Source organism: Theropithecus gelada, chromosome 14 (genome assembly GCF_003255815.1).
Source record: "Theropithecus gelada isolate Dixy chromosome 14, Tgel_1.0, whole genome shotgun sequence".
Taxonomy (NCBI): Eukaryota; Metazoa; Chordata; class Mammalia; order Primates; family Cercopithecidae; genus Theropithecus; species Theropithecus gelada.
In genome coordinates, this window is record NC_037682.1 from 80247537 (window position 1) to 80273319 (window position 25783).

At 38.4% G+C, this 25783-nt stretch overlaps 1 protein-coding gene across 5 annotated transcripts in view; it reads right to left on the bottom strand.

Annotated features, from left to right (window-relative positions):
* CTSC (cathepsin C) overlaps positions 1–25575 on the bottom strand; it is a 40577-nt gene extending 15002 nt beyond the window's left edge. The window contains exons 1-5 of one of the 5 annotated variants that reach the window (XM_025355589.1): positions 25289–25555; positions 22716–22861; positions 15900–15984; positions 15717–15804; positions 13893–14251 (exon numbers count right to left, since the gene is read on the bottom strand). In XM_025355589.1, coding sequence (XP_025211374.1) covers positions 14245–14251; positions 15717–15804; positions 15900–15984; positions 22716–22861; positions 25289–25460 — 498 coding nt within the window. In that variant the 5' untranslated portion in view covers positions 25461–25555 and the 3' untranslated portion in view covers positions 13893–14244. Of the gene's footprint in view, positions 1–417; positions 585–8619; positions 14252–15716; positions 15805–15899; positions 15985–22715; positions 22862–25288 lie in introns of those variants that run through there. The other 4 variants (XM_025355592.1, XM_025355590.1, XM_025355591.1 and 1 more) reach the window with 4 other exon arrangements.
* Positions 25576–25783: the final 208 nt, after the last annotated feature.

Genomic DNA, 25783 nt, shown 5'->3' on the forward strand with positions numbered 1-25783 from the left:
CATAAATACTAAGAACTTTGATTCCAGTTATTTATGGTCTTGTTTAAAAGTTGCCCAGTTAGTATCACCTATACTTGTTGCAGCATAAATATATATATCTACATGTATTATGCGACATGCCCTTATTACATGGCAACAAGTAAAATGGCTTTTCTTTATTAGTAATTTGCAATTCTGTGGTCCATTACATGATTTCACTTAAAGAAATCATTGGTCCATTACTTTTGGAATACTTTGAAAAAATACTCTGAATTATATTGGTTAATTTATTTTTTCAGTAAGGTTTTATATAGCATGGCAAATATTTCTAAGCCAAAGACATTTTGTGTAATCAAATTAAAATTCCAAAAATGTACACACATATTCACACATACTATAAAACAAAACTAAATGTATATCTCACTTGTAGCAACTCACTTTTCCTGAGAATTCTTAAGGTGTGCTGTGTTCACATACACATTCTCAGAGGCAGTTCCCACCTTCTTTCCGGTGAAACAAGCCCAGTTCCGGCCCAGCACATCATGCACCCACCCAGTCATTGTCTCATTGCAGTAAATGGTCACCTTGATGCCCTCTTCTTTATACTGCAAACAAATAAGGGAAAAGGAAACCAAGTAAAATCTGTTTTCAAATTTCAGGTCCATTTTCCATGGCTCTCATTCACAGGAAATGTGCCCCTTTTCACCCTGTGCCAATCAAAACAAAAACTTCACCCTGAGAGGTTACACTGTAAGAATTATTCTAGAAAAAGAAGAGATACAAACTTTTCTGTAGTTAGCATTTTTGGCCACCAAACAAAAGGTGTATAACAAAACACTTCCAGGAATGAAGGCCAAGGAAAAACAAAAACAACAAAAACAAAAACGAACAACAACAACAAAAACACAGCATCTGGCACATTCAAGGCATTTTTCAAAAGTGACTTCACATTATCCTTACAAGAAGGCTATGAGGATGCAGATGATAGTAACCACATTTTACCAAGGACAAAAGGAGTTCAGCTCAGAGATAAGGAGCTCTTACCAAGGCAACAGGGCTGTTAAGTGGCAGAAATAGAATTCTCCTCAGTCTATCACACTACATTTTTCCACTGAGACAAGGTCCACACCAGAAAACTACAAGAACAAATGATGAACTTTTTTTTTTTTCCCCCCCAGCAGCGGAGTCTTGCTGTGTCGCCCAGGCTGGAGTGCAGTGGCGTGATCTTGGCTCACTGCAACTTGCACCTCCCAGGTTGAAGCGATTCTCTTGCCTCAACCTCCCAAGAAGCTGGGATTAAAGGCACGCGCCACCACGCCTGGCTAATTTTTGTATTTTTTTAGTAGAGACAGGGTTTAGCCATGCTGGCCAGACTGGTCTTGAAATCCAGACAAGTGATCCACCAGCCTCGGCCTCCCAAAGTGCTGGGATTACAGGTGTGAGCCACAGTGAAACAGAATCATTTTTTTCTGTCAATCTCTCAATTTATTAGCATATTCTGATCATGAGGGAGCTAAAGTAACCTAAGTGTTAAATATATTCTTTACACTTCATTTCACTCATATGGCCCTTTGTCTTATTTCAGTGTTAGAACTGAAAAATAACTATTATTTTTAACAGATCCAGGATTTGAACTAAGATGCTTTGGCTCCAGAGCCTAGTCACCCTCATGTTAGAACATCTCCTCATGGAGGCGGGGCACATGATCCAGAATGGCTGTGTAGCATGTGGGAGACAGAAAGGGAAATTGCTGTGCTAAATTTCTGAGGAGAGACTTGGGCACAGACAATTTCAGGCTCTGACTTACTATGTTTCTATAAAACTTTTATTTACAAAAACAGGCAGTAGGGTGGTTTTGGCTCCAGAGGTTGTAGTTTGTGGACTCCTGCTCTACTCTGATACCCATTATTTCGCTTGTTGGCAGAGGTTGGCAAATTTCTTTTTGAAGGACTAGACAGTAAACATTTTAGGCTTGCAGGCTAGAAGACTTCAGTCACAACTACTCAACCTAAAAGGTGCAAAGGGAATACATAAATGAATGAGCTAGGCTGTGTTCCAATAAAACTTTACTTACAAAAAGAGGCTTATAGTGTGCCAACACCCAGTTTAGAGAAATGTGTGGACTAAACTACACTAAAAGTTAAAATTACCTTATTGCATCTGACTCTCTGAATTCAAATCATACTTAGGGGAAGAGTTAAAAATGTATGGCTTTCGAATCCAGAAAATCTGGACTTGAATCCTGGGAATCACCACTCAGTATGTTATATAGCACAGGAAAAGTTACTCTGGGCTACTCATATCCACATCTTCCTTTTATCTTTGGTGATATTCATGATATTCTCTTTTTTTGAGACACAGTCTCACTCTGTTGCCCAGGCTGGAGTGCACTGGCGAGATCTTGGCTCACTGCAACCTCCACCTCCTGGGTTCAAGCGATTCTCCTGCCTCAGCCTCCCGAGTAGCTGGGACTACAGGCGTGTGCTACCAGGCCTGGCTAATATTTGTATTTTTAGTAGAGATGGGGTTTTACCATGTTGGCCAGGCTGGTCTCAAACTCCTTACCTCAGATGATCTGCTTCCTTCAGCCTCCCAAAGTGCTAGGATTACAGGTGTGAGCCACTGTGCCCGGCTGGTCATTCACGATATTCTGAAGCCCAAATGTCTACTTCTGGTGAAGAATGACTTCACTAGCATGAGTTCAGTTCCCAACTACTCACGTCCCTACTAAAATCCTACTCAAGACAAAGACCATGGAAACAAAGGCCAAGGACATTGTTGGGCTGCAATATGAGACGGTGTGTTGTATAAAAAGGTTAATAAAATTAATTTTACACTAACTTATGTAAAGCTTCTATTTTGGTAGATCAAAAACAGTCTAACATGGTAACTTTATGGCAAGCAGCCTAAACTCCATATTATGTATTTCTCTCTGGCACTGGCTCTTGATCCTGTTCTCTTCTCCTTGGTTGCATGTTGGTAAGGCAGGCCAGGTAGGGTTAGGCCGATGCTCCCTCCTACCTCTGCTGTTTGAGGCAGTCGCCTGATAATGTTTCCAGAGTTCTTAAGAGCTACTTTATAGAAACTGTCACACATACACAAACAAAATGCTACACACAGGAAGACATTCACTGCAGTATAAGAAAAGTTAAAAACAAAAACAATAGAATGTCCTAGAAAATGTCCAAATTTCAAAAGTATTACGTAAACAATTTATTCAAAGGAATAATGTGTAACATTTTATATGATAAACCTGAGTTCTATAGGAAAGGGGTGAGCAAACTAAAATTGGAGAAGGCTGCCTATTTCTATAAATATAGTTTTACTAGAGAACAGCATGCCCATTCATTTATACATTGTCTATGACTGCTTTTGTGCCACGATGGGAGAGATTTCATACTTTATAAATATTGTACAGATTACTCATAAATCTTACAGGTTCAAGAGAACACAGAAATGATATAGTCTTGGGGGACGAAAAAAGACCTAAGGAGGTGGTGGAACTAGAACTAAGCATTCTACCTAACGCCATCCACGACTTCTTCCTACAATTTGTCTTCTCACAAAGAGCCAGAGAGGTGAACAGTTACTAAAATCATTGACAGGAGATACCCAGAAATGACAGAAAAGGCTTTTTTAAAACCCAAAGGGCTTGCACCTATATTATTTAAGCCTCATGATAATCTCTTTGGGATAAAATTTCTTTCTAATGAAGGTGACTCTGCAAAATTAAATGGAGAGGAAAGGATTCAAATACAGGTTCACATGTTACAAAGGTCATTGTTTTACCCATTGTATTCTTTAAAAAAAACAAAAAACAAACCAAAAAAAAAAACAGTTGCAGAGGATTGACTGACTTATGAGTCAGGTTCAAATTGTTGCCCAAGGCCTTTTAAGGGCTGCCTAAAATTTCTAGCAGTCCTCATGGGTGTTTTCCCACTATTCAGGTACCTATGTTGCCTTGGCTCTTTCAGTCATTTTGGCTTTTTCAGTCTTTTTGGCTCTTTCAGTCTTTTTACCATTCCTGCCTAGGGTTTTTCATGCAGAACAGAAAGAAAGAATAATGCCTTCAGGCCTAGACAGCCTAGACTGCTCTGCCACTCATTGGCTGTGTGATCCTGAGCAAGTCACTTTCCTCTCTGTACTTTCAGTTTCCTCATCTTTAAAACAGGGGCAATGGCCAGGTACAGTGGCTCATGCCTTTAATCCTAGCACTTTGGAAGCCCAAGGTTGGGGGAATCACTTGAGGCCAAGTGTTTTGAGGTTACAGTGAGCAATGATCCAGCCACTGAACTCCAGTCTGGATGACAGAATCAGATCCATTCTCTAAATAAATAAATAAAGCAAGGATGACAATTACAGACTCCATCTTACGGGCTGTGTTTTATGTATACTAACTCATTTATTTTTCACGATAGTCTACCAGGATGTTCTTTCCACAAAAACATAACTGTGACAACAGGATTTTTGTTTACTCAGTACCTAGAAAACTGTCTGGCACTAGGAAGTAATTAATTACTGAATGAGTGAATAAATGAATAACAGAAAAGAAAGAACAACAAATGTCAAGTCCCATTTCAACAATTAACAAGGCACTGAGAATAGTTAAGTTTATAATTAACAGAGGTGTGGTGATGCCAATATATCACAATGCCTGACAGTCCAAATCACAGTATTACTTCAGAAGTGCAAATGTTCGTCTCCAAAGCTGCTTCCCTATCTGTAAATTTAGGTTGACCCAAAAGTTCCAAAAATTTCCCTTCAAGCTTTCTAATTGCAAATCCTTATATCTGTGGTTTTCTTAAAATTTTTTTTTTTTTTCCCCAAGATGGAGTCTTGCTCTGTCACTCAGGCTGGAGTGCAGTGGCGTGATCTCAGCTCACCGCAACCTCCATCTCCTAGGTTCAAGCAATTCTCCTGCCTCAGCCTCCTGAGTAGCTGGGATTACAGGCATGCATCACCACACCCAGCTAATTTTTGTATTTTTAGTACAGACAGGGTTTCCCCATGTTGGCCAGGTTGGTCTTGAACTCCTGACCTCAGGTGATCGTCTGCCTCGGCCTCCCAAAGCGCTGGGATTACAGGCATGATCCTCCATGCCCAGTCTTCTTATTTAATATTCATAAAGCCAGTAATTCTTAATATAGACACACTCTGTATTTACATGAGTAATCCTAAAAAACAACTTTGTCTTTGTTGTTATAACTTAAACCCTACACATTCCATTAAATTGATGGAGTTATTTTCCCTTTTAAAATTTTATTTTATACTATTCTGTAGTCTTCATAACCTGAAATTATGTATCATTTTTAGAACCTGAAATTATTCTGTAAAAGGACAGAGCTGCAATGCCACTCTGCACGACAACAATTTAGTAGAAGAGAGGCATTTACCAGTGGGGAAGCCAAGTGTGCAGTACCTTAAGGAGGACCATCCACTGTACCCCTGTGATTTTCTTGATTTGAATGTTTTCGGGTATGTCATTTTTCCAGTGAAATACTTTCGTGATTTCTGACGTTGTATCACCAATTAAGAAGTTGAAGTTTTGACCCCGCTATCTAGCTTGAAATGCAGCCAAAAATTTTTTGAGGGTTTTCACTTATATAAACATCAGTCTCTGAAGACTGCCTCGTACAGATGAGATAATTTAAGTTTCCATTCATTTATGCCAATTTCTACTGCAACAGATAAATAATTTCCTAAAATCTGAAGAACTATCAAGCCCCAGTATTTAAGTTTAGAAAACTATTATGATTCAATAACTATCCATTTGCTTCTTCAAAATTACCATTAAGTTGCCACACATTCTCAAAATACCCCTTCTTCAATTTCCCACTCATTTTATCAGCTGTCCAATTAGATCTACGTAGTCATAGGGAAATTTTGGAATTGAAGTTATTTTTGGGAACTGAAGTTATTTATCTTGGATCTTTTACTTGACTGCTTTTTGACACCGAGGAGAGTGAAAAAATTGCTTAAACCTGTTCTGTTGTTTTCTTGATTAATAATATACTTGGCCAGTGTTTGAATACTTACTTTACATAACACACTTGGCTAGAAGACAGAGGCAGTTTAGTAAAGTGGACTCTTCCCTTTAAATCCAGTTCTGTCACTTATCATTTATGTAACCTTGAGCAAGTCACAGCTAGTGAGCCTCAATTACTTCATCTGAAAGTAGGAATGATATCTATAACTGATACTACTTTACCGGACTGCTATGAAAGATATAGATGAAATTGAAGTTGGAAGAGTTAAAAAGTTATAAAACATTAAACAAGTGACTATACTAATATTACCATAGTGTCCATGAAGGATACTTCATCCATGCCTTCATAGAGCTTATATTCTATCCAAAACTGCCAACTGGGCAGCTGACACTGGGACCTATCCTTTCAACCAGTGGTTTCCATCGGAACATTGGAAAGAAAGTATTGTAACTCCCATATATATTTCTAATATAAAATTGCAACTGGCCGGGCACAGAGGCTCATGCCTCTAATCCCAACACTTTAGGAGGCTGAAGCGGGTAGATCACCTGAAGTTGGGATTTTGAGACCAGCCTCGCCAACATGGTGGAACCTCGTCTCTACTACTAATACGAAAATTAGCCTAGCATGGTGGCACATGCTTGTAATCTCAGCTACTTGGGAGGATGAGGCAGAAGAATCATTTGAACTCAGGAGGCGGACATTGCAGTCAGCTGCAACTACGCGTCATTGCACTCCAGACTCGGCAAAAAGAGCGAAACTCGCTCAAAAAAAAAAAAAATTAATTTAAATTGAAAATTTCCACTATTATTTAACATACAAAACAACATTGGTGTGCCCATCAGATCCACTATCAGATGTTCATCTGTTATGTACAGTGTGCTAGTAAGTCCCTACAAGATGGTTAAGGCACAGCATATTCCCTTTTTCACATCTGCCTGCTAAAATTGACTTGAGCATCTTACCTGAATTAATCAGGCTAACACTCATAAAATGAATAAGTAGTTTAAAATATACTTGCAAAGAAACAAGGATTTGCAAATACTAATGATGCAAACATAAGAAAATGGCAAAGTTTATAATTACCCTATTCTGACTTCTGTCAAACATGTTAAGTTTTTAAAAACAGATGTTTTGAAATGGTTCCACCACTATAATATTCTTTTTAGTCCTAGTCATCAATAAAGCAAATGTTTCAGTTAAAATTTGTCTATTAAAATTATCATCCCTAATATCAATAGGTAATTATTCCCAATTCTTCTAAAGCTGTGACACTTTCATACTTTTAACAAAAATGTGTCAAAATCTACTGAAATTCTTTAAGATTTTAAAACACATCAGAAAATTTTGCCTCCAAATGTTGAAAATTTAAGTCATGAAAATTATCAGTAACAGGGACTCTAACATTACTTTTGGCAATAAAATCATAATCATGAAGAATATTTTACATTTTTTCAAACGATATCTTCTTGAAATGTATTTTGGGTAGGGCACAATTTTATGACATTAATAAATAAGATATTTAATCACTTAATATTTCACATTTTATAACAGATATACTAGTATAGTGATAAATGTATAATTTTCAAAGTGTACCTATAGATAATTTAGAATATGTAATAAAAAATGTAGACATCTAAGTCTAATCCATCAAGACGATTATTTCAGAAAAGAGTACTCTGCATGGAGTTGAATGATTTGATGATTAACCAAATATGGAAATCTTATATTCCAGCAACATTAAAAAACAAAGAATGCATATTCCATATTTTTCCTTTGTTTACTGTAGAAATCTACATATGTACAAATTAACTACCTCCATTTGCTGTCTGAAAGGAACCAGGCAAATTTTACTGAAACTGGTATTTTGGCATATCCATCAGAGAGTGTCATGTCTTTCCTCAGAAAGAAACCAACTTCCCTATGTCAGTTCCAAGGAATAGCTAGAGTTTTCTGCCTATTAACTGGACTGAACCATTGATTTGAAAAGTTGAATTGTAATAAAATGCAAAACTGCCAGGAAATTGTTACAGTGTTACAGCCAAGCAAATTCCAGCATTTTACTAAAGGAACTGGAAGTTTACATGTGAAAATGTAGGGTCATAAATCTGTTTATTTCCAGTGCTGAAAAGACATTACATTAAAACCAAAATATACATTCCAGAAAAGCTAAGAAAACAGCAATTTACTGCTCAGCAAAGTAGTCAAAGTCCCTGGGCTCATTCCTCACTTACTCGCTCATAAATTCAAACCGTAAAATTGGAAAAAATCTTAAGAGTTCATCTAATCCACTCCTTAGCTCGTGTTCCTCACTATACTCAACAGAGGTGAGGCACACTGGGCAGCATTTCAAAGCTTCGGTCCTCCAGGCTTTGAGGAACCACTGCAATGAAAACACTCAGGATTTCCCTTGATAGCTAATTCGTTTTTAGTAGTTCTGAAAGTTAGAACACTACTGTTTTTAACTCTGAGCCCTATCTTGGCCTCTATAGGCTCACACAAGATTAAAACATAAATAAATAAACGAATAAAATATAAAAGTCTAATCTCTTTTCCACTAAATCATCCAACATAAATGGCCTGAGGGTCCACCATAGCCTCTAAGGACACAAAGGTAACAACACTTCAAAGAACACATCAATAAAATAATACATGATATATTACACAATATTCTTTATTTTACAAATATTTATTGAAGGCTTATTATTTGTCATATATAGTGTAATACATAGGGAATCAAATGGTTAGTAAGACGGAGTTGATCCTTTCCCTAATGAAGTTTAAAGACCAGAGAGGAATACAAACAGGCAATTATGACACAGAATGCTAAGCCTTATTATATTGAGGGATTTTCTGACACATCTATCTGCGGTTTTGTACTCATTGAATCTTCTCTTCCATAATAAAAGCATGTTGATACAAAATTACTCAGATAAAATAACTCATTAGTAATTTTTAAAATTCCATATTAAATATATATACATATATATTTGAAATGTTTTAAGTTCCAGGGTACATGTGTAGGATGTGCAGGTTTCTTACATAGGTAAACATGTGCCATGGTGGTTTCCTGCACCTATCAACTCATCACCTAGGTATTAACCCATTTATGCCAGAGGTTGCAATTTGTTGAATGTGAAAAATCAGACCTTGGTGATGACCTTGAGCAGGATATAAATAACTTCCACATGCTTAGCATCCCAGAAACGGAACACTAGGCATAAATGGGTTAAGCCCAGAATGCATTAGCTATTTTTCCTAATGGTCTCCTTCAGCTTGCCCCCCAAACCTCTGACTGGCCCTAGTGTGTATTATTCCCCTCCCTGTGCCCATGTGTTCTCATTGTTCAGCTCCCACTTACAAGTGAGAACATGTGGTGGTTGGTTTTCTGTTCCTGAATTAGTTTTCTGAGGATAATAGCTTGCAGCTCCATCCACGTCCCTGAAGAGGACATGATCTCATTCCTTTTTATGGCTGAAGAGTATTCCATGGTGTTTATGTTCCACATTCTCTTTTTCCAGTCTATCACTGATGAGCATTTAGGTTGATTCCATGTCTTTGCTATTGTGAATAGTGCTGTAATAAACATACGTGTGCATATATAACAGAATGACTTATATTCCTTTGGGTCTATACACAGTAATGATCCTTGAGGAATCACCATATCATCTTCCACAATGGTTGAATTAATTTACATTCCCACCAACAGTGTAAAAGCATTCCTATTTCTCTGCAACCTCGCCAGCATGTTGTTTCTTGACTTTTTAATAATCACTATTGTGACATGAGATGGTATCTCACTGTGATTTTGATATGCATTTCTCTAATGGTCAGTGATGTTGAGCTTTTCTTCATGTTTATTGGCCGCATGAATATCTTCTGGGAAGTGTCTGTTCATGTTCTTTGCCCACTTTTTAATGGGATTCCTTTTTTCTTGTAAATTTGTCCAAGTTCCTTGTAGATTCTGGATATTAGATCTTTGTTATATGGATAGATTGAAAAAAATTTCTCCCATTCGGTAGGTTGCCTGTTCACTCTGACGGTAGTTTCTTTCGCTGTGCAGAAGCTCTTTAGTTTAATTAGATCTCATTTGCCAATTTTTGCTTTTGTTGCAATTGCTTTTGGTGTCTTTCTCATAAAATCTGTGATTTTCTGAGTCCATTCCTGTGTCCAGAATGATATTGCCTATATTGTATTATGGGGTTTTTATAATTTTGGGTTTTCCATTTAAGTCTTTAACCCATCTTAAGTTGACTTTTGTATATGGATTAAGAAACAGGAACAGTTTCAATTTTCTGCATATGGCTAGCCAGATATACCGTACCATTAACTGAATATAGAGTTCTTTCCCTACTGCTTCTTTTTGTCAGCTTTGTCAAAAATAAAGAGAAGAATCAAACAGACAAAATAAAAAATGATAAAGAGGATACCACCCTGACCTCACAGAAGTACAAACAACCATCAGAGAATACTACAAACACCTCTATGCAAATAAACTAGAAAATCTAAAAGAAATGGATAAATTCCTGAACTCATACACACTCCCAAGACTGAATCAGGAAGAAGCTGGATCCCTGAATAGACCAATAACAAGCTCTGAAAGTGAGGCAGTAATAAATAGCCTATCAATAAAAAAAAGCCCAGGACCAGATGGATTTACAGCTTAATTCTACCCTAGGTACAAAGAGGAGCTGATACCCTTCTGAAACTATTCCAAACAATTGAAAAGGAGGGACTCCTCCCTAACTCATTTTATGAGGCCAGCATCATCCTGATGCCAAAACCTAGCAGAGATACAACAACCAAAAGAAAACTTCAGTCCAATATCCCTGATGAACTTCGATGCAAAAAAATCTCAATAAAATACTGACAAACCAAATCCAGCAGAACATCCAAAAGCTTATCTACCACAATCAAGTTGGCTTCATCCCCAGGATGCAAAGCTGGTTAAACATATGCAAATCAATAAATGTCATTCATCACATAAACAGAACTAAAGACAAAAACCACATGATTATCTCAATACAGGAAAGGCCTTAGATACAATTCAACATCCCTTCATATTAAAAACTCTCAATAAACTAGGTATTGAAGGAACATATCTCAAAATAATAGAAGCTTTTTATGAGAAACCCACAGATAATATCATACTGAATGGGAAAAAGCTGGAAGCATTCCCCGTGAAAACTGGCACAAGACAAGGATGCCCTCTCTCACCATTCTTATTCAATATAGTATTGGGAGTTCTGGCCAGGGCAATCAGGCAAGAGAAAGAAATAAAAGGTATTCAAATAGGAAGACAGGAAGTGAAATTGTCTTTGTTTGAAGATAACATGATCCTACATCTAGAAAACTCCATCATCTCAGCCCAAAAGCTTCTTAGGCTGATAAGCAACTTTAGTAAAGTCTCAGGATACAAAATCAATGTGCAGAAGTAACCAAGATCCCTATATACCAACAAAAGGCAAGCAGACAGCCAAATCATGAATGAACTCCCATTCACAATTGCTACAGAGAGAATAAAATACCTAGGAATACAGGTAACAAGGGAAGTGAAGGATCTCTTCTAGGAGAACTACAAACCACTACTCAAAGAAATGGGAGAGGACACAAACAAAGGGAAAAACATCACATGCTCATGGATAGGAAGAATCAATATCGTGAAAATGGCGATACTGCCCAAAGTAATTCACAGATTCAATGCTATTCCCATTAAACTACCATTAACGTTCTTCACAGAATTAGAAAAAACTATTTTAAAATTCATATAGAACCAAAGAAGAGCACGTATAGCCAAGACAATCCTAAGCAGAAAGAACAAAGCTGGAGGCATCACGCTATCTGACTTCAAACTATACTACAAGGCTACAGTAACCAAAACAGCATGGTACTGGTACAAAAACAGACCCACAGACCAATGGAACAGAATGGAGATTTCAGAAGTAAGACCACACATCTACAACCATCTGATCTTTGACAAACCTTACAAAAACAAACAATGGGGAAAGGATTCCCTATTTAATAAACGGTGCTGGGAGAACTGGGTAGCCACATACAGAAAATTTAAACTGGACCCATTACTTACACCTTATGTAAAAATTAACTCAAGATGGATTAAAGACTTAAATGTAAAACCCAAAACAATAAAACACCCTACAAGAAAATCTAGGAACGTCATTGAATATATTTTTTGCATATCAGTTGCTTTGGTTATATTTCCATCCTGAAAGTCAGCTTGAAATATGCAATTTTTTTAAAACTCTGCAGGAAGGTAACCTGATAATATTCTTTAGAACAGGGAATCAAAAAAGAAGTATATAGCACCATTCCTGATGTGTGTTTCTAGAACCCTACAAAATTAATTCTTTTTAAGTTGGTATTACTTGTGAATAGTCTGCAAAAAGAAAAGAGAACTGTAGTGCATTTTCCAAGTAACTAAAAAGTTCTATGTGCATTAGGTGTTGAAGATATATAGGGAGAAATACAGATTTTCAATCTGGAAAGAGATGAAAATATGCTACCAAATCACTCCATTACAGCAGAGCATGAAAGCAGAGGTACCTGCAATATGCAATGGGAACCAAAGTTCTGATGTTTCTCACGGTAATGGAGAGAGCTGGGGAGAGTTTCACAGAGAGGTGGCATCAAGGTCCTGAGTGATAAAGAATTTATCAGGTCCAGAGGTGAGATGGATAAAAGTTTCCAGGTGGAAGCAGTCCACTGTACTCTTAATTCATCTTTCTGAAACATTTATTCTCAGAATAGCAGAACAGTATACCTCTCAGATGGTACAAAGAGTCATCTGAATCAACAGAGTAAGGATGACAAACTACTCTCTAGAGAAAAATTCTTCTATTCAAGCAGAAATGCAAGAGGAAAGTCCACCCAGACAATATAAATTAAACATAACCCCATAATTTCAGGCTTACCAAAGCTGAAAGAAGTCAGATCTAAACCAGCAAGCAAAAAACAAGTCCATATTTGGCAGGAGAGAGCTAGAAGATAGTAATCAGTGTGAACAATAGTGTAATCAAGATGAGTAAATTTGACTAGGACACTTAGTTTGTACTTAATTTGAAGTTTACAAAGCTCTTCCACCAATTTACAAAACTACAAAGGGAAGAAGATAAGTTTTGGTCTTCAATGAAAAAACCCTGGTTTAGGCAACAAAGTCAGTAGCCTAATAGCTAAGGAAACCTAAGCTTCAAGGCAATTCTTCTCTTAAACATGAGCCCCTGCAACATTAAACTAATATTCATGATACTCACAGACTGGGATTTACCAGGAAATTCAAATATGCCTCTAAATACCATTAACTTATTTGTGAAATGGCTTTTTTCACTATTTAGCCCCAAGGAAGTCTTTAGACGTGAAAGACAAGCTCCAGCATTTTACAGTTAGAAATTTTGTGAGCTTAGCACTGTAAGAGATTTTCTCTATCTATGAAATGGAATTAGTAATATCTACTTTACATAATTTTTATAGCTTATAGTATGTCAACTTCTTAGCACAAAGCTTGTACCTAATGAAAAAAGAAAAGGAAAAAAAAAAAGGTGTTTACAATACCATCTTTCTGGCCAGAGGTACTGGAGGTCTATAATCTGTAGAAGTATACTCTAGCAGTCTGACCTATCTGAGAAAGCCTCTTTTTTCCCTTCTTTAAATATGTCCTCCATAGGACCATCTTCCCTTCAATAACTTATATCTGTGAATCTCAAGAGATCCAAGGGCCTTATTTTCTCCTTAAAATAGGCTCTTGGGTTCCTCCAGGTAATTAGAGAAAGGAAAGACACCCAGGCAGAGACAGTTAAACTGTGAATAAAATGTACGCTGTGAATAAAACAAAACATACATTTCAAATCCTGACAATCTTAGAAAAAAATCACTGTAATAGAAGGGATTTCAAAAGAGAAAAAGAACAATGTGTTGTATATTGTTCCTTTTATTAAAAAGCTGAAAGGTGAAGCCACCCAAGATTTTGTATCTTCCGGAATTTTTTTTTTTCCTTTCTCCTGTGTAGTCTCTGGTTGTTCACATTCCGAAATGATGTTTACTGTTTTCCAAGAGAATGTTCAGGAGGGCAGCTGCCTTGGAGGTAGGTCATCAGGACTCCTTTGCATTTTACATGCAAATAAAGACTCCAGAAGGGACTGTAGCTGCTAGAGGCCTTTGCTAGCTGCTACAGGTAGGTCCACACTGTCGCAAGTTGCTGTGTCTCTTAGCCCCAACGTCTGTTCATGGCTGTGGTTTTAAAAGAGTCCCTCAACAGATGCTCTATTTAATAACTACAAGACAATAAAAACTAGGGTTATAAGCCAACAAGGATCATATTGTCTCTTAATAATATTTAATCATATCAATTTCTTTAAGAAAAAAAAAATACCAGCACTAATATTTGAGATCCTGGTATTTTTTTGTAAATGTTAAGACATTCACGAGAAAGATGCCATTCTGAAGCTAAATGCTTAAGCGACATGTATTACACATGCAACCAACATGATTTAGAAGCACATGCGTTTGAAGGTAACTGCCACTGAAAAAAACAAATACGTTTTTGAAATATACTTAAGAAACAGGCTAAATATAGTAACTTAGATACATTAACATGCATACCTTACAAACTTTAATTTAGGCTCAGTGCTGCCTGAATGCATATGACTAGATACTAGACTATCCCATTTACATAACAAATTACCAGGTTTATCTTTTCTACTGGTGGAGCTGTCTCCCTAACTAGGAAAAAGAGTGAAGAGTTAAGGATAAAATTTTGTAAACTGCATTTTGAGAACAGCTTTTGTGTGTGTGTGTGTGGGGAAAAAAAAAAAAAAGGTGAACTTATCTGGGAAAAGTTTCCTATTGTATCTTCGTCTTAAGCTACCACCATACAATATATTACAGATTCTGAGAAGTTGTGAAACAAAGAAAACTAATACATTCTATATTTATTCAACTACCGGAAAGAACTGAGAAGAAACAGCTTATTAATTTCAACTCTAATGCTCACTTTGATGGTTATTAGTGGCTGTATGGAACATTGCTGAAGTTTAACAAGATAATGCCAAACAACTGATGAGCAATTCCTACCTGGCTGGTCCATTACAATGTTTGGAAAATGCTGATATAAGATAAACCTATGGTGGTTTCAATACTTGTCCCCAGTTCCCTTTTTCATATCTCACTTCCAGCATTTAAGAGCCAAGTAACAGAGGAAGGAAAAGGGGAAAGAATATTATGTTAAAATGCAAGGAAGGGCAAGTCTCTATTGATTTTATTCTCTAATCCCCTATTTTTCATCAGAATTTTAGATATTTATGGATCCAGTGTGAGCAATGATTAAACATCTATTCTGAAAATGTGAAGAGAATGTAATGAGTGAATAAGATTCTCTTCTCCTCAGTGAATAGTCTACATTCTTAATACAAGCCAGTTTTTAAAAAGCTGGGTCACGTCTCTCAGAGGTAAGTGATGAGTATGTCAATTTCTCTGTAAAAGCCACCTTCTCTGTGGAAGACAGATCTATGCTGCTGTGGCCTCACATGTTTCTCTCTTGAGGGATTCTTTTCAAGAAAAGAATAAGCAACCTAAGGCAGCATAACTACTTTACAAATGTGAACTGAACTTGAGTCAACCTTTTCCTTAGCTGGGTCTTTACCCTTTTCAGTTCATGACTACTTATGTTACAAGTATTATTCTTGGGAGAGCTGATTTGACATGTGAAAACAGAACATAATAAAGCAGAAAATTACTCACATAAAACAGTGTAGACAAGTTAGAAATAGCAGACAAGCAGGCTCAAGCAAGAAATTCATAAGAAAACCATAATCTCTCCAGTCTCCCTCTGATGAATAAATAGGCATTAATTTGCATAAGCCACCAGGAAGTGGGGAAGCTTGCTTTTAATAAGAAAGTTAGAAATTTTTCAATGGAGCTCACCCAGTTTGTTCCTCAGATGTGGCAAATCATATATCCCCACAGTTCCCAGCTGCATGAACAAATGACTGATAAAATCAGTGACATCCTACGAAGAGTTTACAATGGTAAACTGAGTCATTATGTTGCAATTAAGCATGATCATGAAAGAAGACATAAAATAGTTAGGCATGCACTCAGTGCTAAACTTCTGATACTCTCCCTCCATTGAAATACTCTTACAAGTAAACCCAAAGTTGCTTAAGAAAAAAAAAGACAAAATGCTGAGCTTGATATATTGAATCTATATTTTAAAAAGTATATCTATCTCAACAAGTCTTCTAAAATTGTTGTATCTTAATAATGAACCCAGAAGACTCAATGAAAAAATGGCACAATATTCCCAAATTCTTTATTGTAGAAACACAGGCGATATTTCTGGCTATGTGATAAGTTTGAAATTTATTAATCATTAGCACACAAAGTAAGGAATTAAATCCTCTAGTATGGATTTCTCAACATAGAGTTCTTGTTTCTGTTTGTTTAGTTTTGTTTTTGAGACAGAGTCTTACTCTGTCGCCCAGGCTGAAATGCAGTGGCACAATGTCGGATCACTGCAACCTCCGCCTCCCAGGTTCTAGCGATTCTTCTGCCCCAGCCTCCTGAGTAGCTGAGACTATAGGCGTGCACCACCACACCCAGCTACTTTTTGTATTTTTAGTAGAGAGGGGTTTCACCATGTGGAGGCTGGTCTCCAACTTCTGACCTCAGGTGACCCACCAGCCCCAGCCTCCCAAAGTGTTCTTGTTTTGAGTAGCAACTTGCTTTAGAAGCCCTGATGGTCATATGTTTTAGCTTATGGTTCTATTAAGATTGGAGGGCTCCAAACAAGAGCTCAATTAGAAAGCACTAAGATTTACTTCACTATCACCAAATAAAATTTCCAGCCATAATGAGTCTAGTTCCCCTCTACGTATTTCCTCAGCCCTTGAGTAGCTTAATCTTCAAAATAAAATCTGAGTTCCTTCTCTACTGCTCCCTTTTACAGTCAGTTTCTTTTACTGCCTCAGAAAAAGTAAAATGAGAAACAGTAAAAGGTTAGAAAGCCTATTCAGGCTGGCGGGGGGCGGGGCGCGTGGCTCACACCTGTAATCCCAGCACTTTGGGAGGTCCAGGCAGGTGGATCACCTGAGTCAGGAGTTCAAGACCAGCCCGGTCAACATGATGAAACCCCGTCTCTACTAAAAATACAAAAATTAGCTGGGCATGATGGTGGGCACCTGTAATCCAATCTACTCTGGAGGCTGAGGAAGGAGAATCTCTTAAACCCAGGAGGTGGAAGGAGTGAGGGCCTGGGCAACAGACCTAGACTCCGTTTTAAAAAAAGGCCTATTCAACAGGTCATTTTTTGGAGCTTAGTTTGTTTTATAGGACTTCCTGTTTCTGGGCAATTTGGTGGAGAGGATGCTATACAGAGGAGCTTTACACATAATCATCATTAAAAATGAACAAAGTACATGAGAGCATAAAGAAGAAAATATAATCACATTATCCACCCACCATGTAAAGTCAGACATAATTAAGCATTTTCACAGTATTCTGTTTTGTGTTGTTACATTGTGTGTGTGTATGTTTTGTTTTGTTTAGTAACAGAGTCTCACGCTGTCGCCCAGGATGGAGAGCAGTGGTGCAATCTCAGCTCACTGCAAGCTCTGTCTCGCGTTCAAACGATTCTACTGCCTCAGATCCCAAGTAACTGGCTCTACAGGTGTGCACCACTATGCCTGGTTAATTTTTGTATTTTTAGTGGAGATGAGGTTTCACCATGTTGGCCAGGCTAGTCTCCAACTTCTCAGCCACCCAACATGCTGGAATTACAGGCACGAGACAAGCCAGCCTGCACTGTGTTTTTATACAGGTTACCTGCAGGTACTTTTAAGAAGTGCAAATTTGCTAAAGTGTGCCAAGTACGATGAAATGGTAAATGCTACTAAAATCTGATAATCTTAGAAACTGGCCTGTAGATAATATTGCCTTTTTGGCCAGCCCAGTATTTTAAAGGAAATTTGAATTTGAACGCCTCTAAGAATGTTTCCCTCTTGCCACAGGCCTAATTACTCATTAGTTTACATAAGGTTATTTCAAATGCTTAGATACCCACCTGAGTGGGCCCTAAATGTAATATGTAACTCACATAAAGTGCTATAATAAAATGCCTGGAGGATGCTGAGTAAGAAAAAATCTTTCATTTTTTTTTTTAATTATTATTATTTTGAGCCGGAGTCTTGCTCTGTCACCCAGGCTGGAGTGCAATGGTGTGATCTCGGCTCACCGCAACCTCTGCCTCCTGGGTTCAAGCAATTCTCCTACCTCAACCTCCTGAGTAGCTGGGATTACAGGTGTGTGTCACCACACCCAGCTAATTTTTGTATTTTTAGTAGAGATGGGGTTTCTTTATGTTGGCCAGACTGGTCTCGAACTCCTGACCTTAGGTGATCGCCCGCCTCAGCCTCCCAAAGTGCTGGGATTACAGGCATGAGTCACCGTGCCCAGCTGAAAAAAATATTTTAAAAACATACCTAGAGCCTCCTGCTCAACTCAAACTATGCAAAAACTTTAGATGTCAAAGTTTTATTCCTTCCAAACTTTTATCTAGCTTGAAGTCACAAGCAAATATACATATCTCCATCCCTACTCTACCCCCAATTTCTCAAGCGGTTAAAACCAAGTTTTAAAATGGCTTAGAAATCTCAAATCATAAATGTTTCTCTTTCAGATGAGCCCTGAATAAGGAGAACTTAATAAAGCAAGTTTCTAGCAATAGGAGCTACTGGTATCACGATTGATTCCGAAGTGGAATGCCGAGAACTAGGAAGAAGCTGTGTCTCTCCTGGTGAGATGCAGGATGCTGAGGGAAGCAGAAGGTAAAAGCAGGAGCCTAAAAGAATGCTGTGGTGTGGAAAAACTACTCAACGTGTTTTTTCCTATTCTCCCAGTCGGCAACAACAATCAATACAAAAGACTTCAGTGCCCCCAAAATATGTAGGAAGTTCTCCCCACCAGCAAGCAAGCAATCAATTCTGCAGCAGACACCAGCTCAGTGCCCTCCAGTTCAACTCCAATGCTACCCACCAGGAGACAGTTTCAGACCTCATAGGTTGAGGGCTTAGTCCCCAAGACTGCCTGCCCACTTCAGACACCAGTCTCAAGTCCAGGCCTCCAGAACTTCTGACAGACTGGCTTCAAATTAGGGTTCCCATAACCCCTTCTTTGGGTTCAATTAATTTGACAGAGTGACATACAAAACTCAGGGAAACACATTTATGATTTATTACAAAGGATATTTGAAAGGACATAAATACACAGACACTTGAGATACATAGGGCAAGGTCTGGAAGGGTCCCAGGCACAGGAGCTTCTGTCCCCGTGGAGTTGGGGGGGACCACCCTTCTAGCATGTTGAGTTCTTCTTCACCTTCCTGTCAGACCCAACGTGTTTAGCACTCCAGAATTCCCTCAAATCTGTTCTTGGGCTTTTATGGAGCATGCATTGAATACACATGATGAAAGCATGGATAACCATGTTGAAATGTAATTAGATTAAAAGGGCATGATCTAATCCCAACAAGGCCTGTCTGTTCAGATTCTTCTTGGTATCTCTGTGCAGTGTTCCTTCTGCTATAGTATGGGGCAGAATACTGTCTGGTATGAGGGTTTTAGAACCCATAATCAGATTAGAGTCCTGCAGTGGGCAGATGAAAGGAGGCTACGAGAAGATCAGAGAGAGAGAGAGAGTCTGGTTTTCTGAAAGAAGGGTATTGGGAGTGAATTATGAGCCAGGAACCATGGACAAAACCTATATATATCATAACATACAAATACTCTGCATGTACCAACTACTCAACAAACTCGAGCAGCGAGAACAATAAGAAACAATCTACTTCAAGCATATCTGAAGCATATATAAAGAAGGTAAAACAAAACAAGTGGTAGGGTTCCATGAGTCAGTGGAGAGGTATGAAAATCCAATTGATTTGTAGGATAACAACAATGATGGCAGGTAAGCACGGCAAAAATTTGTCAAATATTTCTGTAATGGCAGTAGGTTGAGTGTGTTTTCGTTTATGTAAGACTCTTAAAATTGAATAGCAAACACTACTCAAGTTTTGATGTTTTCTCCTTTTACAAAAATAAATTTTAATGTAAAAGATGCTTTCTAATTCTGTAGGAACAATTCTTACATGCATTACTTATTAAATGGGCTTGTGTTTTTCTTGATTTACGTGTCCTTTCAAGCACAGTTTCCCCAGCTGTAGGAAATACCCTGACGCTTGTGGTAAAATCTGTAAATTTTCTGTATTAATAAATGTCACCCACCAACAGTGGATGACTTTATTATTCAAAGTCAACTCCATCTTAATATCTTTCTTAAGTTTTTAAACTCTGCTTCCTATCACTCTTGCAGTTGGATTTCCTAAAATAACGTATTTTATTACTTTGCAAACTACGTTTATCTGGAACTATCTGATTATATCAAGTTTCAAAAACAAGTACCTGTTATATTCTACTCTGCCAAAGGAAATTATGGTCCCTGTCATAAGACCTAACTACTGACCAGAGTGGTTCATTACTCTGTAGAAAAACAAAACACAGCCTTGATAATGGTTCTGTCAAATGGGCACTTTAAAACATACATATCCTGAAATCAGTAGGGCAGGAGTATTTTTCCTATTGTTATTCCTAATGGAAGAATAAGGATTTGACCAATGCCATCCAGAATCATAGGATTAGGCAGGGTTCTAACCTCCAACAACATATATATTAACTCTTTCCAACTTATGGTTGGGAATACACATAACTTTATTTGGCTTTAAAAAGTGATTTTCTATTGACCTAATGTAACTAATGTTCTGAGGCTATGGCAAACACCAAATGTGCTTACACCGTGATTCACAAGAAATACGTAAAGTAATACAATTCCTCATTCAGTCACCAGCTAATTCCCTCTGTCCCTACCACCTTTGGACTATTATTTAAGCTAAGAACAAACTGATAAAAATATAATAGAAGAAAACTGCTTTTGTCTATATCTATTACATCTCTGGTAATTAAATAATGATTTTAGAAGTTTCCCCACCAGTTTCTCCAATTCTGCAGAATTTAAGAATGAAAAGTTTCCTAAGTCAGAAGAATAAACTATGTACTTGTCTATTTATATCTGCTCATCTCCTAAATACTTCATTTAACCTATTTCCCAACTGAATTCCACTTCATTCATTCCTTTTGTAATAAATTGACTAAGTGTCTATTGTGTGTCAAACAAGAAGAGATAGAGACAGAGGAAAAGAAAATGACAGAAAATTATGGACAAGGTTTATGGTACATGGTAACAATTGCCTTGAATATCTCTTTCTTTGCACATGAATTCCACAGGCAATTGATTCTTAATCTGAAGTCAAATAAGTTTTGAAGGGCTGTGACAGAGTAACTGTAAGAGGTCTGCAAAGGCCTAGGCTCATCAACATATATACCAAAGATTACTTTCAGGTTAAATATACCACATATACATTACAATTTTTAAAATGTATATAGATACTAAGTATGTTTTTACAAAAAAATGCATAGCATCTGGAAATGATACTAAAAATAGTTAACAACTGGTTAACCATGGGTTTCCACTAATTCAGTGGACTGTTGGCCATCAACAGCCAGTATGGACAAATTAGTTTCTACCAGCTGCATATCATACCAGCAAATCCAGTTGAGGAGAGGCAGCCTCTTCCCCTCTATTTCCTTTTATCTTTTTTTTTTTTTCCATATTAAAGAAAGGTCCTTATTTTAAAAATATTTCTGGGAGTTATTATTCTAAAAAATATGGTAAACTTGCTTGGACCGCCATAACCTCGTGACAGACCACAACTCCCACGAGAAATTATAACAAGTTTAGAACCAGGCCTTTGTTGGTGCTTTGTCTTTTATCATACTTAACAGTCATTCCCTACTTTCCCACTTCTTTCCAGATGTTTTAAGGGCTGTAAACCTTTCGCCATGAAAAAGTCTGTCTTTATTTATACTCTATGTATAATGAGAAACGCCTAGTTTCAAGCTTATGTTTCCAATTTACTTGAACCATTTAATATTTAGCTTACAAGAAAAGTTCTAGCTTGAGAAGAACAAATGAAATGGGCTGCAATTTGTGCTAAACTATTTTAACCCTGAGTATGTTCGCAATTGGAACAGTGTGTTATGAGAATGAACAGCAGTTCTTTCCTAGTGAGAGAAGGAAACAAGCTGGATTGACCTGGCTACCTTTTACTTTAACCAGCCTAAGGGAGTAACTCCTGGGTTCTCTCTCTTAGTTCAGAAGAAAACATTACTCAATATATTTAGTATATTTAGGATAACGAATCATTTAGGCCAATCTCTCATAGCCAACAGGTAGTGATAGGAAGGATAAGCATAATAACTGCAAGAAAACAAAATGTGTAATCTCTATATCTTTCCTATAGATTCAGAACAAAGCCAAATGACTATGGCAATATTTAGAAATAAAGTGGTAGTAATAATGAAAATAAATTAAGAATTTAGTCATACTTACGAAAATGTAAATTTTACACGTAATTTATACATATTCAAATGTAGAGCTGGTATTTCTTAAACCTACTAAAATCATAATTTTAAATAAAGTGGCAAAATTATACCAGCCACTACTCTTGGGAAGAGTGGTGTCAATTCTGGTTATCTTCTTAATCTAAAATTAAAATTCTGAGGGTCTACTAATCAGAAGAGGTTTCAGATATCACATCATTGAAAACGTAAATCCAACTTCCAACAAACTAACCTTAAAAAAGGCAAACCACTTGTAGTCATTCAACACAATCTCAAAGCCTTGATTGTAAATGATGGTGAAATGGCCAGAATTGCCAAGGTCATCATATGCTGTATCCAGCTTCTGAAGGTGCACCATTACTTTTTTTTCTGGTGGTCCTAAAAAAAAAAAAAAAAAAAGGCACAATAAAGGAAAATGATTTGGATTTCAATAGGGGAAAGAATCCCCCAATTTCAATTATAATTGTGCTGCTTTCCTTTCATGCTACCCAGTTTGAGCACAGTGTGCCTAGTGAAGAAACCAGAGGATCCATTTTGTTGCCTCAAACAGTTCCTGCTCCCAGGCAAGACTGTGACACAGTTAGGCTCTCAAAATTTGAGATAATGCAGGCAGGAGCAGTGGCTCACGGCTATAATCCTAGCACTTTGGGGGGCTGAGGTCAGGACTTCAAGACCAGTTTGGACAACATAGTGAGACCCTGTCTCTACAAAAATACTTTTTAAAAATTAGCTGGTTATGGCGGTGCAAGCCTGTAGTCCCAGCTATTTGAGAGGCTGAGGCTGAGGTGGGAGGATTGTGAGCCCAGGAGTTGGAGGCTGCAGTGAGCTATGATTGCACAACTGCACTCCAACCTGGGCAACACAGTGAGACCTTGTCTCAAAAAGGAGAGATACGCTATGCAGCCCAGCAGGCAAGGATACCCCAAAAAGTACAGTACCTTTCCAGAGCATCCCAACACTGAAGAAATTTTTCCACTGAAGAAAAGGAGAAATGGGGAATGTTGAAAATTACAGGCTTCCAGAAATGGAGAGAAGGCAAAATGCTAGTCAAAAGTGGGAAATGCAAGAATAAAAGGTATGACAATAAAAAGACAAATAAACAGACTAGCTATCAGATTCTAAGGAGGACAATGTACTAAGCCCAGGAGAAGACACAAAATGATCTATTCACAGAAGAAATGGGGTACCTTTCTCCTCAAAGACTCTACAGTTTAGAACCTCATAATCTGAATCTTTCCAAAGTTTATTCGGCAAACTAGAGGTCTGTGTCCTATAAAACTAATTTGTGCTGTTAGGAATGAAACGTTTAACCTTCATAGATGAGGGCTCAGACCAATAGGTGCCTTTAATTACTGGATTAAGGCCAAAGGTAATTTTATAGGCAGAGTCTGCCTGAAAATGGTTCAGCTGTGTCAATCTGGAGCGTTCTACATTTTAAACAGTTTTTCCATGTTTCAGATTAATGTTCTGACATGGGAGATTGCATGTGACGGGGCAGTGCAAACCCCGATCTCTTTCTGCCCCAACCTTCAAACCCAAATTTTTTTTTTTTTTTAAAAAAAGGCTCGGCGTGGTGGCTCCCGCCTGTAATCCCAGCACTTTGGGAGGTCGAGGCGGGCGGATCACGAGGTCAGGAGATAGAGACCATCCTGGCTAACACAGTGAAACACGTCTCTACTAAAAATACAAAAAATTAGCTGGTCGTCGTGGCGGCGCCTGTAATCTCAGCTACTCGGAAGGCTGAGGCAGGAGAATCGCTTGAACCTGGGAGGTGGAGGTTGCAGTGAGCCGAGATCGCGCCACTGCACTCCAGCCTGGGTGACAGCGAGATGCTGTTCTAAAAAAAAAAAAAAAAGTTATAATGCTCAGGATTATGAAATGCTATATAGTCAGTTAAAAAGGTCTTTCTTTAGTAACAAATGACTTAACAATCTTTGTTCTGCTGACAAGAAAATTATAGCTGATTTTTTACTGACTCTGCAAAAGTAACAGGCTGTAAGAGGATTTGGGTAGACCACAGTGTGACTCTTCTGACCAGTGATTGTCTTTGTCTTTTTTCCACCCCACCCCCTTCTTTTTTCTAGGGGCAACCACGTTATCCGAAGGCATATGGAATATCTCCAGTATGTTCAAACACTAGGTATTTATTGAGAGACTTCCATGAGCCAGGCATTGTGCATGACTCTGGGCATTTCCAATTAGTAGGCTCAGAGTTAAATTTTCTGTTATTACTATTTTTTAAATTTTAACCTCCTTGCAATGCATGAAACAATTCAGAGTGGTACTAGACGTTTTCTAGTACTCATCAACACACGCTCAAACCAAAATCGCCGGGCAGAAAGTCCCTTTCCAACCAACTAACAAAAAGAGAAAACTTCCTGCTATATCCTCGAGAGTCTTTGAGCTCACCTGTCTTCACTGGTACAATAGCAATAAAAAATGAAAATAAAAATAAATTTTAAAAATAACGCTGCCAGATCGGACTGGAGAATCAAAAGATTGCAGTTCCCAAGTCTCTCTCAAACCAAACAAAATTAAGCGGGAGAGATTTAAAAAAAGTTCTTGATAAAAGTATTGAGTCCCCAAGATAACCAAGAAAGTGTGGAGTTAGAAGTTCTCAGCAGATGAACTTTAACTTCGCGGGCCTAGCGGGGAAGAAGGTCACCAAGGGTCTCCGAATCCAGTCAAGATGCTCTGGCCACCCACAAGCGTCTGCCTGGGGGCAAGCGGTAGTTAGCATGGCGCTGCGTTAGGGGCTCAAGGGCAGAAAGGACGACCCGGAGGACTGCCGAGCCGGCGGCTTACCCATAACCGAGCAGTTGACATCGCGCTGGGAACCGCTGGAGCCCACCTGGAAGACCCAGGTGCCCAGCAGGTCAAGATAGGTGCAGTTGGCAGGTGTGTCGCAGCGCACGGCGCGGTCGCCGGAGAGAAGCAGCAGGAGGGCGGCGAGCAGCGAGGCTGGCCCAACACCCATGCTGCCGGGAGCTGAGAGAGGAGGTGAAGAGTTAGCAGGAAGCCGAGCGCTACGGGCTAGCGGTGAGTCCACCGCGGGGCGCACGCCTTGAAATAGCTACGCCGGCGCGGAAACCCGGGGGCGGGGACACTGAGCAGCCGGGAATTGGGGGTTGGGCGCCAGGCGCGTGCCAGCCCCTGAAGCGGGGACTTGGGAGCGCGCGCCGCCCCTCACTTGACTGCAACTGGGCCCAGAACCAGGGAAGGGCCCAGGGACAGATTTTTTTTTTTTTTTTTTTTTTTGCCGAGGGACGTTTCAGAATTTTGCACGGCCAGGGTGACAAA